The 18,106-nt window shown below is 36.5% G+C and overlaps 1 protein-coding gene across 1 annotated transcript in view; it reads left to right on the forward strand.

Annotated features, from left to right (window-relative positions):
* Positions 1-18,106, forward strand: part of ODAD2 (outer dynein arm docking complex subunit 2) — an 86,508-nt gene that overhangs the window by 27,326 nt on the left and 41,076 nt on the right. Inside the window, 6 exon segments of the mRNA XM_065050675.1 lie at positions 4,766-4,912; positions 5,199-5,408; positions 5,574-5,810; positions 8,002-8,112; positions 8,631-8,785; positions 12,801-13,043. Of these exon segments, the coding sequence (XP_064906747.1) occupies positions 4,766-4,912; positions 5,199-5,408; positions 5,574-5,810; positions 8,002-8,112; positions 8,631-8,785; positions 12,801-13,043 (1,103 nt within the window).

The following is an 18,106-nucleotide window of genomic DNA, read 5'->3' on the forward strand; positions in this document are numbered from 1 at the left end:
ATATACAGTCTTATAATAATTGAAAACAGCTGCCTTTGTATATATTTACATTAAAAGTTTTAACTAGATTAATCTGCACATTATTATAATTATAAGTATTACAAAAGTGGTCTGTTAAAGACCTCAAAAATGAAAGGAACAGAAAGACAAGCTTTGCTACACATTCTTTGTAGTTCTGTAATTCTCAGTGGTGAGTGCTGAGTATCACAATAGAGACAGTACACATAAATGACACAGAAGGTATTTTACTGATAGTGTAGCAGTGATACTGTTTTTTAGTTTGTGAACATGTTATACCAGCATATAGAAAAAGAGGCACATTTTAAACTAAACCTGCGTTTAATTTCAAGCCTTAAAATTGATTGTTGATCTGCCAGTAGAGTTTATTTTGCATCCAGCATATAGGATTTCAAATGGCGTAACAACATGATGCAGATTTTATGTCAACTTAATGGAGAGGTAACTATTTCCATGCATGTTAAAATCCCTGCTGTAAGTACTGCAAGACTTACTGTAATGATAACTTGAAGAAACAAAAATAATTTTTGAAACCATTGGTAATATTTATTCTGTAGAACTGATGCTTCAGCACATATGAAAAATATTTTATTGTGGTTTCACTTTAAAAACAGTTCAAGTGGTGTGTGCATTTTCAAAGCTGGAAAAATAAAATGCATTTATGTATTTTATATACAGTTCTATTTTTTATTTAATATAAGAGGTATAAAAGTTTAGTTTTTAAAAACCTGGTCCATATTAAATGTCATATGCCAATCATATGTGTGAGATAAGAGAATTATTAATTACTACAGTATGTACAAATGTAGTTTCACTGTAGGAGAAGCACATTGCTTGTCAGGTTAGCAATATACTTCTTATATTTATGTAAAATAAGAAAAAGGCAAGTTTTCTCTTTAAACACCTGTTACAAAATTTTTATAATACAAAGCAAAGTAAATCTCAAGGTCTAAGATACATGAAGAGGCTACAAACCTCATAAAAGGAGAGCTGTCAGTGGTTTGGGGCTACAGAATATTCAGTGTAGTTTTGGAATAATATTTTATGGATTTTTTAAAAAATAATTTAGACTTTGACATGTGTGGGTAAACTGATTTCTCTAGGAAAACATTTGAGAAATTGCTACAATATTTTATTCCTTAGGACATATTTTACAAAACAGTTGAAAATACATTCTCAAAGTTAGACATGTTTAGTTTCCTTCTGAAGATGGTAATGATGATTTTAAGAAGATAATATGAAAAAAATGTAGGAATCTTCCTTTAGAAAACTATATGTTACTGATGTTAAAAAATTAGCTTTATATTTAGCCAGTTTTCTGTGGGGAAATGCTGTGGATATCTATAGTTACAAGAAATTTAAATAAAAATTATGTATGAAGCACCATCCACACACACTTTATTGATTAGCAGAAGTGTCTGATGTAAGTTGCTAATCTGAAACTTTATAAAGTATTTTTCTTACATTACTTTTGCATGTATTCTCTCACTTGTGATTATCTACTACATTTATGGTATCTGTTGAAAAAGCATGTTAAATTTAAAGACTTTTTTACTGTATTTGTCTTACTGTTTTGTTTTACACTTAAGAAATATGCTGCAAAACTTCTGGTTTTGTTAGATCTCCTTGTTTCATACTAGCAAACAGTACTTAGTTTTTCGGTATTTTGTATTTCAGTATGACGTGCACAGTTTAGCAAAAACATTTTCCTCTGGAAAGGGTTGTTTCAAAGTGCCCTACAGCTTTGAAAGCGTCATTGGAAAGAGATGGGCTTGGGCAGCATAGTTCAGATCTGGGTGGGAGCCAAAGCTCCCCTGGAATTCAGAGGCTGTGGGAGGTGGAGGCTGCAGTTTGATTTACTGGGTGCTCTAAGTCGTAGCTTCCACATTAGCACCAGCTGGCATTGCTCATGCACTCCGGCTTCTGTTGTAGCTACATGGTAGCTCAGCCCTCCCAGTTTCTGTGCAGTTGGGTTCATACCTGACTTGATTAATAGTAAATCTATATTATACGTTCAAAAGGATCCATTGTTATCATATGGTTTAACTTTTTGCATACCACAGGGTGTGTTCTTTGATCTTTTTCTTGCTTCTAGTCTGGTAGCTGTGACTGAAATAGATCTTATCTTTTAGAAAAACATCCAATCTTGACTGAAAACTTTCCACTGCTGGAAAACTTATCATCATTCAAAGTAATTTCTTCCAAAGGGTAATTAACCACACAATGGAAAATTTGAGCTTTACTCCTCATCTAAATTTTAGTACCTTTAACTTCAAACCTCTGTGCTTGACTGTAGAGCTCCCTGTGATCACGTTCCTCTTCCTCATAGATTTATTTATTCACTATGAATAAATCATACCTTAATTTACTTTTTAATAAAATTAATAGGGCTTCTTATGTCTGTCAACTATTTTCCAGGCTTACATTTATTTTCACTTTCCTTCTAGAATTGTAAAAAGGAAAATTAGAATTTCAGTAGTAGTTGCACAAGTGTCTAAAAAGAGATAATTCCTATGTTCTTACTCAGTACTTTAACTCATACATCCCAATTTTAATTCTTTTAATCAAATGTTGCACAGTAACCTCAAGCTGATATTTAACACCCCAAGTCTTTTTATATGGTTTCCAGGATAGAACTCCTACATTGAGCTATAGCCTGTTTTCATTATTTGTAAGTGCATGACATTTAGACATAAACTGTATTGAGCAGATCAGAAGACAATGTATCCCAATAACCTGACTGCAACAGGATGGGAGAAACCACAGTTTTCTGTGGTTAAAGCTGATCTTTCGCACCCCATATGTCCTAACCTCTGACTTCCACAAATGTGGGAAACTTGACTGCGTAACTTACAGTAGTGTGAATCTCTGTTCATATTCTGCCAAGGCAGAAGACACTCAGGAGCATAAGTGAATGCTCAGGGTGAAATAAGAACAGGGCAAACACACAGCGTTCCAATGCTCTCCAAACCACCACTGGTTTTTAGCTCAGGGAGCTGAAAATTGAATGAATTTTTACTGGCCTTCAGTGAAATCTTTTAGCTTTCACAGAATGCTTTCACAACTAGTTCCACTAGTCTGTTGCCTCATTTGATGAACCAATTCTGTTATTTCTTTTTAACCTGAATCCTAGTATACCTCATTATTAAAAGAGATTGTGTCTGTATTAAAAGAGGCATTGAACAGTCAATCCCTATCTGTCCCACTCAATGCCATATCCTGTCAGGCATCCGTCTTCTAGACTGAAAAACCTTGGATTATCTTTGCTGTTCTCTGAAATTTTCCAGTACTATAGTAACTGAAACTGGCACTGTAGAACTGCGTGGAGGTTTTGAGGTGTATGTGAACCATGAATTGATACAATGCTATAGTGACATTCTCTGTTCATGTTTTTTTCCAAATAAGTCCTAATACTCCATTTGTTGTTTTGATTGGCCCTAACCCCAAGATCTAATTTTTAATGGTCAGCTGAAAGCCTATAATTTTGTCTATGGAGTTAGGATTGGGGTTTTTTTGTTGTTGTGCATCTCTTCTCATTTTCTGATTTGCTATTTTATTGTCCTTTTACTAAATTCTTTAGTAGATTGTCACAACTGACCCTGAATCATAGTATCATCAACGAACTTTGTCACATAACTAATCCTTCCATTTTTAGGGTGTTTATGAGTGTGTTGAATGGCACAACTTCAACATAGTTCTGTAGAACTCCACTAAATCACATCCCTTTATTGAACTATGTGCTCTTGTCCCCATTGTCCTGTACTTCAGTAGTTATTTTCAATCCATGTAACGACCTTTCCTCTTATAATATAGTGGCTTAGTTTCTTGAAATGGTATCAGGGAGGGACTTAGTCAAAATCCTTATGGAGTCCAGTTAGACATGTCAACTAGATCACCATTGCTGCCCGCCTGGTAAGCTGGCAGCAATGGTGATCTAGTTGACAAGAAGTCAGGCCTTCTCCTAGCAGATCCATGGTGACGGTAAGTATATAATATTATTGCAAGAATATAATATTTAGACAGATATCTGCTAATTCTATTCTTTAGTACAGTCTACCAATTTGTCCAACACAGATAATTGGCTAAAAAGCCCTTTGATAATTCTTGAACTCTTCTCAAAGTTCACATCACATTTGTTGTTTCCCAGGACAGTGGTAACAGAGCAGTTTGAAGTAAGAGGATACAGTACCACTTCTACTGAATCAGTTAGTTTACCCTGGATCCCTTATAACTCAGTTGAATACTACCTAATAATGGCGACTCGTTGTTCACAACATCAGGGGTTTTTTATAAAAACTTTCTAGAGTGATTTCAGTTTCAGAAAAATTATCTGAAAAAATCCTCTCCACATTGGAAGATTCCAGTTGGAATCTCTTTAGTTTCTTCCAGAATGAACAGCAATGCAAAGAATGCAGATAGCTTCTCTGAAATGTCTGTATCTTCACTGTGTGTTCTTTTGTTATCTGCAAACACTCATACAAAACTCACGATACTTGACTGCCTAATTTACTAGTCCATTCACAGCAAGCTGTATTAGTAATTTGTCACCTGTGCTATTAACTCTTACTTCAATCTATATGCTATTCACACACTTTATCAATAATTCGATTTCTTACTATGTCTGCGTTATTTAACACGATAGAATCAAAATAACATGTCTTCTTTAGTAGTAGTTTTACTAGTAGAAGAGATTAATTTTTATATTAAATGCACTTTACACATTTGTTAATTATTCCCTTTATTTTAGGGAGGTGATCCAACAGTGACTGTAATTGCATTGTGTTCAATGAGAGATTTCAATCTGGCTCAAGAAGCTTGTCAGATGGCCATCAGAGACATTGGATGTCTTGAAGTGTTAATTAATTTACTTGATACAGAAGAAATTAAATGTCAGGTTAGTAGCTTTGTTGAATAGAGCAATGAATATGTCTTTTCTATTATAATATTTTTTTCAATTTTCCGAGTTATATAGTATAAAGAAAATTGATTTATTTTCTCATTTCTGTATAGTCTCAATTAAAAAAAAAAAATAGAAAAAATAAATTTCTTTGACTTTCAGTTTCTTTGCTTCCGATTCAATTTAAAAGATAAAATGTTTTAGATAACCCAGCATTTTAAGGTATTTTTCTGTTAATGTATACTTAAATAATGTTTAACTTCTGTTATCTTCCATTTTTTAGATTGCTTCATTAAAAATCCTGAAGGAAATTAGTCAGAACACACAGATCAGACATGCAATTGCAGATCTTGGGGGCTTAGAGATCATGGTGCAAATACTGGACTCTCCAGATAGAGATCTAAAATGTTTGGCAGCTGAAACAATTGCTAACATTGCTCAATTCAAACGTGCACGAAGGACAGTAAGGCAGCAGGGAGGAATCAAGAGATTGGTAAGCAGATATTAAAATCTGTACCCTTGTAATATGCACATTTTTGTCCAAAAAATAGGTCACATGTTGTATGCATGATTCTTGTGGTAGTGTTTGCCATCACTAAAAAGCATTATAATATCAAACTTCCCTGTACATATTTTTTTTTATTCTTTTTTTTTTTAGGTTGGGCTGTTGGAATGTATTTCAGTGGGATCAACCAGTCTAACATCATATCAAGCAAAAGATACTGAAATAGCACGCTGTGGAGCTTTGGCACTCTGGAGCTGCAGCAGAAGCGTCAAAAATAAAGAAGCAATCCGTAAAGCTGGTGGCATTCCATTATTAGCTAGATGGCTTAAATGTTCAGATGCAAACATCGTAATCCCAGTAGTGGGGACACTAGAAGAATGTGCCTCAGAGGTAAGAAAACACATACAGCTAAGTTATTTCTGATGATTAAAACAATTAGTTACTGAAAGGAAGCATTACATTTGACTTAAATCCATTTAAGCCAGGGCAATTATCCCATCAGGAAGTAGAGGCATTGTATCATCAAACTGTTTTTGAGGTCACAGCTTGCAATGAAGTAAAGACCATGTATTTTTTATTTAAAAGGTTAGGCATAGCTTGTGAAAAAAACCCAAATATGTATATATAGAAAAGAAATCCTTAAACAAAGTCATTTTTTCTATTTTTTTTTTAATCGTACTTGACAAATTTGGTAATTTACAATGCTATATTTTGGTTAATCAGTACATTTAAATTCTACAAAGCTAATGTGCAGATGTGGCCAAGAAGATCCAATGCAGTGCAAGGCAGTGTGGTTTGCAATGTTCTATGAATTGGATAGGATGTTGTCTGATCAATTGCAAGAAAAAGAAAGGAATATATGTGATTTTTCACAGAATCGCAGAATGTCAGGGATTAGAAGGGACCTCAAAAGATCATCTAGTCCAATTCCCCTGCTGGAGCAGGAACACTTAGATAAGGCTACAGAGGAATGTGTCCAGGCAGGTTTTGAATGTCTCTAGAGTAGGAGACTCCACAACCCCCCTGGACAGCCTGTTCCAGTGCTCTGTTACCCTTACTGAAAAGAAGTTTCTTCTCAAGTTTAAGTGGAACCTCTTGTGTTCCAGTTTGAACCCATTACCCCTTGTCCTGTCATTGGTTGTCACCAAGAAGAGCCTGGCTCCATCTTCGCGACACTTACCCTTTATATATTTGTAAACATTAATGAGGTTACCCCTCAGTCTCCTCCAAACTAAAGAGACCCAGCTCCCTGAGGCTTTCCTCATAAGGGAGATGTTCCTCTCCCTTAATCAACTTCGTTGCCCTGTGCTGGACTCTCTCCAGCAGTTCCTTGTCCTTCTGGAACTGAGAGGCCCAGAACTGGACACAATATTCCAGATGTGGTCTCACCAGGGCAGAGTAGAGGGGAAGGAGAACCTCTCCCAACCTACTAACCACCCTCCTTCTAATACACCCCAGGATGCCATTGGCCTTCCTGGCCACAAGGGCACAGTGCTGACTCATGGTCATCCTGCTGTTCACCAGGACCCCACTTCCCTTTCCCCTACGCTGCTCTCTAATAGGTCATTCCCCAACTTATCTTGAAACTCGGGGTTGTTCCTGCCTAGATGCAAGACTCTACACTTGCCCTTGTTATATTTCATTAAATCTTCCCCACCTAACTCTCCAGCCTGTCCAGGTCTCGCTGGATTTTTCTATAGATTTCCTTGGTGGGATTCACAGCTTTGAGTATATTAAGTTTTAAATTTGAATACAAATATTTTTTACCATTGCCATAAAAGATGAGTGGTTATTTCTCCCTTTGTGGAATCATATTTGGAATTAAGGTGCATTGCACTTAAGGTGAAAAATATATTGAAGTTCTGTTGCTGAATTTAAGACAGATTTTGCATAATAAATAGCTCTGTATTTTCAAAATTAGCTTCTTGATCTACACAGGTTTATGCATGCTCCATAAGACAGCAACCTGGCAGATTTTAACTTCAGTAAGTCTATACTGAGAAGGTGAAGTTTTTGAGGGTTTCTTACCTGGCCAAATTTGGAAATAGCACTAAATGCATCTCTAACAGAAATGTTTCCTTTCTCTTAAGTAATGGTCCACTGCCACAATGCTTGTGGGTTAAAATTTGGAAGAAAAGATCACTGAAAAAAAATTAATTCTAAGAACAAGTTTTTCTAACCTTGTTGTAGGAATAGATTTGTTGTTTTGGCTGCTGGCTCATGATGAAGTGAGTGGGTACTTCTTGATCCCATTCTGAAGCATTTTTTTCTTGGCTCTGAGCAGGGACGCTGGACACCTTTCAGAATATTCTGAATTGTGTTTAAGCCAGGTGGCTACAAAATAGGTGTTACACCACCTGGTTTTACAGGTGATTTGAAGAGCACTGCAGAGAATTTATGTATTTGATTAATTTTGAGAACATAAAAAGTATTTTCAAGGCAATGCAGATGACTCATGCTTAAAATAAAGTACAAGGCTTCTCAATATCAAAGCCTAGAATTGTAGCACTGTATTATTATTGTGACTAGTGTTATTAACTGTTAGTATACAGGATTTAAAAGATGCATTTTATCTTTTTAGCCAAGTTACAGACTTGCAATAAGGACAGAAGGAATGATTGAGTACCTTGTGAAAAATCTGAGCAGTGAACATGAGGAGCTTCAGATGCACAGTGCAAGTGCCATATTTAAGGTAATTGTATTATTAGAATCAGTAGATTAGAGCCAGGATTAGTCCTTTGTTTTCATGTCATTGTCAGTTTTAATATTTCTTAGTTTTTCTATTTCTCTAATGTGTAAGAAATTACTTTATAAAAATGATGATGTTCTTCAACTTAATTCTTTTGGGAATTTTTTAGCTACATATTTAATACTGTAACTAAGTCCCTATTCGCTGTTCTTGTGTGCAAGCTCTAAATTACACAGGTGACATATGGAGAGAGGCAGGGAAAACTGTGTAAAGAGCTGCTTTGGTTCTTTATGTTTGTTTGCCCACAAGGTGGACAACAGGACAGCATAAGCATTGCTACATATAATAGTGATTTATTGTCAGACTCTCTTAGTGAGTTGTTACCATATTCAGATAGTTTAATAAAATATTTATGTTATCTTCTGTATTAGTTTTTACTAGTTACAATATAATACACCTAGCTTTGGAAGACATAATTTTACATGTTTTATGTAATATGTATATTTAAATTTTTTGTATAGTGTGGAGAAGATAAAGAAACTCGTGACCTGGTTAGACAGCATGGAGGTCTACAGCCACTATCTGTTCTGCTTGGTAACTCTGAAAACAAACAACTTTTAGCAGCTGTGACAGGAGCAATCTGGAAATGTGCAATCAGTGAAGAAAATGTGTCAAAGTAACAATTTAATTTTACAAATATTTATTACATTATCCTGTTTTGATTTTATGAGTCTCTATTCGTTTCAAAATCATTATGATATGATTCTTCAAAACCATAATTCATAATCACTTGGGCTTTCAACTTAGGTTTTATAGTACCTAAAAAATTGCCACCTGACCTCATCAGAGTACAGTGGAAAGTGTTAAGTCCCTAGAATCTTGAGAATTTGTGGGGACAGTTGGTGCTTCTAAAAAATAGTTAAGATCATAGAATACTAGGTTAGACGGGACCACAAGGATGATCTGGTCCAACCTTTACTGTTTGAAGCACAGTCTAGACAAGATGGCCCAGCACCGTGTCCAGCTGAACCTTAAAAGTGTCCAGTGTTGGGGAATCCACCACTTCCCTGGGGAGATTGTCCCAGTAGCTGTTCTCATTGTGAAAAATTTCCCTCTGTTTCCCTCTTGTGTCCAATCGGAACCTCCCCTGAAGTAATTTGTACCCATTACTCCTCACCTTTTCCATGTGACTCCCTGTAAAACGGGAGTCTCCATCTTCTTTGTAGACACCTTTTAAATTCTGGAATATAGTGATGATGTCTCCCCTAAGCCTTCTCAAGGCTGAACAAGCCCACGTCTCTCAGCCTTTCCTCATATAGCAGCTTCCCAGTCCTTTGATCATCTTTGTGCACCTTCTCTGGACCCACTCTGGCTTGTTTACATCTTTTTTATATAGTGAGGACCAAAACTGAAGACAGTATTCCAGGTGAGGCCTGACAAGTGCTGAGTAGAGGGGGATAGTGACTCTGTCTCTGCTGGTGATGCCCTTGCTAATGCAGCCCAGCATCCTGTTGGCCTTCTTTGCCACAGCAGCACACGGTTCACTTACATTGAGCTTGTTGGCCACCAGGACTCCCAGGTCCCTTTTCGCAGAGCTGGATATAGGACACTGTGTTGGGAGGTGTACTAGCACATACTAAACATTTGACCATGGGCACGTCTGATATCCACACTCCTCTCTATAGCTTACAAACCAGAATCACTGCTGTATTTTAGAGGCAGTAGTTAGTACACTTAGCTTTAATGTGTTATGTCAAGAGACACAGCAAATTATCTCATTCTAGGATAGATATCTAATACACATTATGGGTGCCTACTTTAAGAATATACTGGAATTTAGGATAATTAGCCTAATTGGCTACAGGAGGGGCTCAGAAAAGTATTATAGCTTAGGCTGGACACCCAGCTTCTAAATGAGTGGAATTAACTGCAGGTACCATAGGTACCTGCAGCCTCTCAGTATCAGGGTTCTGAGTGATTATCTGAGAATGTGACAGCAGGAGTTATCACTCTCCCCCTTTCATGGAACAGCTTATTGATTGAGAATACTCGATACCTTCATCTAAAATTAATTCGTCAGATCGATGCACCTTACCTCAAAAAAAAAACCTGCACCCCTGGAGTCTGTGGTGGACTTCCTCCTGCAGTTACGCTGCTCTGTTCAGAGGAATGTAAGATTCATAGGCTAGAAGGCATATCAGTAAGAGGTAACTAATTTTAGTGTCCTTTGCTGGACAAGCAGATATGACAGATAACTGTTGCATAAAAATCAGAAAGAATTCCAGTAATAAGGGTTAAGGGTCTGGCTTTTTACTGTCCTAAATGAGTCACCAGACTGTAAGTATACAGAGCCATGGTCTTCTTACACTCTACTGCTGTCCAGCTGCAGTTTGCGTTCTTGATTGCACAGTAACCTGGCTTTTCAGAAGGGTATATCCTCCTTTCCTGTGGGCTTTGGGTGTCTGCAGGGAGGTGACCTAGTTCTGGAGCAGTCAGCGATGAGGTGGACTGAATGGCTCTTTCTATACTAGTAAACTGAAGAGAGCTGAACTTTTAAAGGTTCAGGCACAATGTTATGATTATCCACACTGCTTAACTGGTAGCACAGGCCCTTACAGAGGTTGGCCTGTGCCAGCAAATGCACTCCCAGACAATGCCCAGACACTCCTTGGGAACGGCGCAGGCAACAGATTGTTTCCATTGCACAGAACGGGTGAGGCCACCCTGAATTGTGGGGGTGAGAGATTTTAGCCATATGGATGCTATGTTGTACTTGTTGTCCTCAGGGCTAGAGAATGAGCCATTGCCTGTTTTATTTATTAGTATAGCTGTAACAAATAATTCTGTCCAAATGCAAACAGATTTTTGCTGGGCTACTCACATATCTTTGGCAAGTGCTTGATGCTTCACAAAGGTTACTAGCCAGATGCAACTCCAGAGTGGAGCTGAATTCATGTATTATGTAGTGCTGAGTCTGAAGCAATAAACCCTATCCAAACTCAAGACGGGAGGGCACTGCAGAACAGGGAGGGAGGATAATATGAAAATGTGCAAGTAGATCTGGAGGGATGAGCTTGAGTCTGGCATGAAGATAACAAACCCTGCTGGTTCCTGCAGGGCCACTTAATTATCTTTGAACTACTCCACAGTAGTTCCTATACCTGCAGCACATTGCTGAGATTTTGTGCTGCCTCAGCAATGAGCTGATACAGGTGCCAGGGTCTGACTGGCTCCCATTCCAGTTTGTGCGCAACAGCCCTGCTGCTGCTGGACACAAGGTGGCCTGAGCCAACAGCTCTGTCATGCCAGAACCTGCTCCTATCATTCCATCTGGGAAGCAGTTGATATGCAACACAGATAAAGTAGCCAGAGAAAAACAGGGTTTTTAAATAATCGTTTGCTTGCTTTGTTGCTCTTTTTTTCATACTGTTGATGTTTTCTCTTGAAAAAAAATTGTAGGGATACTTCCAAATTATAGTGAGCAAAGAGAGGACAATTCCTCCTTAAGCAAAGGCTTGAATCATGAAAAATGAAAGTTTCTTATTTCTCAGTTACTTTGTTATAGCTTGGAAGGAGTAACTTTTGTTGAAACAGTTCTAGTTCTTCCCTCAAAATGTCAAAAATACTATTTTTTTTGTATGAAAGAAAAGGCACATGTAAAACTGATTCCTGGGAAATACAGAGTATTTGCACTTCAACGTTTCCAGAAGATAGGGGCTGTGGGGGAAGCACAAATGAGAATTCTGTACCCTCAGAGAAATTATCTCTTTAGGGAAGGAGCTTTGTGTATTTACACAAAGGTGTAAGTCAAAGCATTATTCTTAGGTAGTCTACAGGTTATATCTAGCTCGATATACCAAGTGGAATTGTTAAGGTGTATCATAGAAAATGTATGAAGAGACAGTATTTTTTAAGTGTTAAGAATCTTCTAAATTCCGAACAAAATGAACTTGGAACACAACTCCAGTACTGTGGAGTAAAGTCCTCTTCTGAAAGATGAACTTCTGAGGTTTATCATGCATCTGTTTGTAGGATGGGATCTCCAAGATTTTTAAAAACATATTTTTGATTTTCAGCATCTGGAGTGCTGTGAGAAATGAGGGAATTATTAACATAGCAGTCAACTCAAATTTCTGTCAATTACTTGATTTAAAAATGGAGTTTAACATAGTATAATAGAAATGTACAACTATAGCTCTGACCTTAGGAAATTGCCCTTATTTGGCCTGAACTAAATACAGAACTGGCCAGGGCAAACATGCTCTAAAGGCAAACATTTAGTGAAAAGTAAGGGTTCAGAGAGGTGGAAGAGGCTTTGGTACACTATGGCTCTAGCTGGTGTTAACATGGCAGGAAAAAGTACTGGAACTCCTGCCACAGTACTTGCCAGTCTTCCAGTGTGTTTTCAGCTATCTGTCTATAGATGTTGCATCCACATGTCAAATTTTTAAAAACGCTCAAACTAGTCAAACTAGAGGAATGTATTTTAAAAGGCAGAGTAAGAAATTATGCTGTACGTCATGCTGTCAAGAACTGATTGAAGTGGTTTACCTATATGGTGATTTCTTCAACAAGATACTTTACACGCAGAAATTAAACATTAGATGTGGATTATAATTATACTTTAATTATAAAATTAAACTGAGTAATGTACTGAAAATAACAACTTTGGTTTTATTTCTCTATTTTAGATTTCGGGAATATAAAGTCGTAGAAGCTTTGGTAGGACTGCTGACTGACCAGCCTGAAGAAGTTCTTGTAAATGTTATCGGAGCACTGGGAGAATGTTGCCAAGAACCAGTAAATCGAAGTACTATCCGTAGATGTGGTGGAATACCACCTTTAGTGCAGTTACTTTCTGGAACTAATCAGGCACTACTTGTGAATGTCAACAAAGTATTGGGAGCTTGTGCAACAGAACCTGATGCTATGATGTAAGCTATTCATTTTCACAGCATTTTAAATATTGAAAAAAACCCTTCTTTTTAGTAATTCCAGCACAAATATAGTCAAGTCTAAACTGATTTAAAAGGATATTTTACTTTGTGGTTTTGACAGCACTGAGTAGGATAGTTACATCCCTGTAAAATGTACTATATATATATATATTTTAAAAATATTTTCATTAAAGAAGAATATACATAGAATGCAAAACTTTTACATTTTTGGGAAAATCAGATAAACCTTTAATAAACTGATATTTATTAAAGCTAAAATTCAGAGTTAAAGGGCACCATTTTAAAGTGGTGTATAAGTACCTGTTTTGCCTTCTGCTTTTACATCTGTTCCAGATCATAAATAATAGCCTAAATTAGAGAAAGTGATTCCAAAAGGAAAAGTGTGCATTTGCTGTAATGAAAAACAATTTTAAATTTTGAAAAGTAGAGCAATATTTTTGTGTTTTATCTGTTTTGTCTCTCTCCGTCATTGCTTTTATGAACTCAGACTTTTTTTGACCCTTTCCTCCTCTTTTGTTCCTTTGCAAAACCAAAGAAAAAGACTGTCTTTTTACTGAGACAGTTGTTGCTCTCTTTGGTTTTGTGATGTAGATGTGTACAGCCTACAAACATCCTTGAGTTTTATGATTAAGTGTTCCAGTTAAATGTTGAGGTCGGCATTTACTGTGCTTACTGTTCCCCTACAGGGATATTTACCTCAAGATTCTCGGCATATTTCCCTCCTTATACATGAGGAAGGTCAGAAAGAGAGTTTTATTAATCTCCTCCTGTTCTGATTTGCATAATTCACTTGATATTCATATAGCAGTGTAGGGAATTCTTTTCCTGAATAGGGCTTTTGTTTTCATGCTTTGGCTGTCACCCAGTGGCAAAAGGCTAGATGGTACCCAACTGTAAACATGGCTTGCATGAACAGTTAGCTATGGAGCATTAAAGTATACATAAACGAAATCACTTTCACGATGTATCTCTCTAAAAATCATCCTTTAGTGCTATGCATGAACCTAACAGAATTAACATTGTAAATTAACTGAGAAATTTAAATACCAGTAAATATTAATAACACCTCAAACATACTCTAGTACTTAGGACTATCGCTTGTAGTATCCAATATGGGTAGCTTCACACTGGAATGTGGTCAGTATAAGCACCAGAAATAACACAAGTTGCTGCTAAAATTGTGATGAACAAAGTCCATCTTGTTTTTAAGAAGGAGAGAGTACAGGTTGTTTGGAACAAAAATTTATGGAGTTTGCAAAGAGTGGACAAAGGGATCAAATGCTGAGTTTGGTTCATATAAGCAAATTATTTATTGAAGGTTCTCAACTTTTTTTTTTCCTTTTAAATATTATAAAACATGAACAAGTAAGCCAGATCTCAGATCAAGAGTAGAATATTATTTTTACTACTACTACCAAAAAAAAAAAAAAAAAGACAAGACTGTGACATGTACCTGATGTATTGTGCTATTTAGACTTGTAGTACTAGAAGAGACTATGCTGCTGTCTTTTCCCAAGGTGTGATTCATCCAGGTGTGGATAAGTTTGATACCAATCCAGCAAAATATTTGAAGGCAATGCTTAGTTAAAACATTGACACCAGTGCAACTACTCACATGTTTAAAGGATTTGTTTGGTTGATTGCTCTGCCCCTCACAGGGTTAAGATATTTAATTCCCACCCCACACACATAAAGGGATATCAATTCCTCTTCCTTCTCCTCCTCTCAGACCATTAGAGCATGAACTGAAATTGTAGTTCCTCATCCAAAATGATCTCTTCCTTTTTGGGAAGAGTAAGTCACCAAAGACATAAAGGATACAGAATCTGTAGCATCACTTTATTCTATTTACAGAATTTGGGACTAAAACAATAAGTAGTCTTGTTGGAAACTACTGTGCGGAGATGTGCCGAGATTGTATTCAAGAAAGAAGCAAAGCAAAGCCACTTGTAGCCTCTAAGTATATACAGGTGATGAGAACTTCCCATCGCAGTTCGATAGTGGGCTGATTCTGGTCATCCTGGTTCATTCCTCATTTCATAATCACTTATTCCTCAGAATCGCTTGACAGGTTCTATGAGATTAGTTGTTCTCTACTATTACCTTTTTCTCCTGGCAAATTTGGCTGGCAGGTCTTAAGCCCTATTTTCTTTGTCATCTGGTACAGACAAGCACTGTTTAATGAGTTACTGTTTTAGTTTGGCACTACAGAAATTCTGAAAACTATGATGATTTTTCTGGATTCTGCTATCACAAACTTTCATATGTACTAGAAACTTCAAACAAAGCAGGAAAATTTAAAGGGAGTATCAAGCTCTCAGAAGGACTGAGAATTTTCAGACATATTCTAACATTTCATTAGCTGTGTGTATGTTTTATGAAGTGTGGATTAGAGACTAAATATTCAATTGAACAGTCTTCTATTTTGAATGTGGTTATGCTTGCAGCAGTAGGCATGCAGAGATCATACAGGCCAAGAGTGGAGCTCATGTGGCTTTTGTGAATGATTCAAGGGTATGTAATGAAGAGGATGGGATTAATATAAGAAATTAAAAAGCGAGAATGTTCTATGAAACTGTGCAGTTAACTTCTGAGGGAAATATTGTATATTTATCATATGTTCCATGGAGGAATCCTGCACTGACAAAGAGAGAAGACTAGTAGATCAGCATAGGTGAGACTATAGCTTCTGTATATCTTTTATATATTGTATCTCTGTCATGTTTTCGAGTTGACACTTTAACTTCTGCAACTACTCAGTGGAAGGTACAATAGTGTTACTTTTCTACACCAAGCCTTTATTATAAGGCAACTTCCAGAAATTAAGGGATTCCTTTTGACTCTATCAAGCTGTGTAAAATGAAGAATAGCAGCCAGCTTTACTCACAGCAAAAAATAAGTTGACTTTTCTTAAAAAGCCAAACCTATGTGACTGAACTTCCTTACTATTATGTGGACAGCGTGAAGTTGTTCTCCATACTTAGTCTGGTGCATGGCCACTGACAGATGCCACTGCACATCTTTTATGTACGTTTGTCTTTTTGAGGAACTTTATATAAGTTATTCTCTTTCTCTTATCAAAGTCAGAGGACTAGTGTATATTCTTCAGCTGCTGCTAGATTTTCATTTGCACTTTTCATTTGAAAACCTGTAGACTTCAACTCTAGCATTCAAAATTGAGGGTTTAGAATCTTATAAACTAAAAAGTACAATTATTTTAGTCAAACAGATGGAGTTTGAGTCATTGCTATATAACACTGTTTATCAAAGCAGTCAACAGCAACTAGTGAAAGTTTTAAGAAACATGCTAAATTGTGGTTTCAAAAAAGACAAGATTACATTCTGCCAGAATTAAACCCTGTAATCTTGCCAGTGAGCACAGTGCAGAGTCAGTATAACTTTGTTTATTTACATTTGTATTTGTGGTCTAAATTGGCAGGCAATTAAACTAGACTTCTCAAAAGTACTGGCAAATGGCACTGTAACAGAAAAATATTATAGATATGACAAACAGATGTCTAGGCTGTGTGTATGCATGTGTGTTCAAGCAATTCATAGTGAAGTTTCTTCTGGAAATCTTCAATATTAAGTTTGAATTTGAAAGAGAAGTGCTATTTCAGATTAACATCTTTGCTAGTTTCAATTACCTAAAAAAAAAGTTACTTTCTAGAATTGTAAGCCACGTCTTGCACAGACATCTTGTGACGTTCGATGACATCGTGATACCAAGATTCTTAAATGAAATAATGTGAAAAGTCATTATTAAACAGCTGTTGACTGTAAACAGCCAACAAAAGTAATTCAGAAAAATTAAAAATTGTTAAATTACCTGCACTGGTCAAATAGCAAATACCAGTGAATTGTAACCTGAGATTTCCCAGAGGCTGTCCTAGACACTCCAGTAATCTCTGAATGTGTTTGATTGCATTAAAACTATTTGCCTGTAAGACATGTTCTATAGACATATTCTGTGTGGAAGCCAAGAAGATGTTTTGCTCCCCCCTGGCCTTTTTGCAGGCATGCTGCCAGCTGCACACCCTTGGTCGCTGCTCTGGTCATGTCTGCCTGGCACAGCAGCGCACATCAGGAGCACCTCGTCACTCCTGCTCTTATATTTCTAACTGCCAATACAATCACCTCTGGGTATTTTGAGAAGCAGAATAATTTACACCTCGTTCTAAATTGTATCAGTGATCAAATAAGAACAGTTTGCGATCAGGTACAGAGCTTTGAATTAGAAGAGGTGGTCACTGGCCCTCTTGGGTCAGGTATATTGGAAGATGCCTCTGCTCTGTTAGGGAAAGAGCAGCAATAGTTCAGAATACAGGCTTTTGCTTCTGAACTCTGCATATTGTTATGTACTTACAGTGAAGCACCAGGTGGCAATTACCTATAAGGTTTACGTTTCTACTTCGTGTGACTTTCACGCATCTTGGTTTTGACTAGTAGTATTTTATACATTAGATACATTACATACATGTACTTCGGCTATTCTATAAGGCAGTTAAATATTTGAATTTTAAAATATTAAATATTAACATATTGTTATATCAACTGAATACCACATTATATAATCTTTTATGAGATTCCCTTTAGCTTTCAAAGGAAATATTCTGCATTTTTTTGGTAGAACTGTCCTTTAACAGTCCCGTGAGTGGTTGTTTAATACAGGTTTAACTGTAGTTCAACTTTATCATCATAATGTCAACAAATTATTATAAAATATATAATTTAAGGGACTGTAACCACAGAGTGGCTAATGTACTAGCTATGGATGTATACAGAATTGAATGCCAACCAAAGTAAATGTTAAGCTATAGTTGCTTGTCTTTATTGTGGTAAGTAGCTTTATTATACCATCCTGTTAATAATGTTCCAATAAATTTTGGGGAATAAAATTAGATACAAAAGGTATATACAAAAGCAAATCAGAATATTGCTTAGGGTAATGCCATCAGAACTGAAATTTTCAAGATTACAGGTCTATTTTCCCATCTCTTTCCTTGTTTATTTGTAAAGAAACTTAACGGAAATTTCAC

The sequence above is a fragment of the Columba livia genome, chromosome 2 (genome assembly GCF_036013475.1).
Source record: "Columba livia isolate bColLiv1 breed racing homer chromosome 2, bColLiv1.pat.W.v2, whole genome shotgun sequence".
NCBI classification, from domain to species: domain Eukaryota; kingdom Metazoa; phylum Chordata; class Aves; order Columbiformes; family Columbidae; genus Columba; species Columba livia.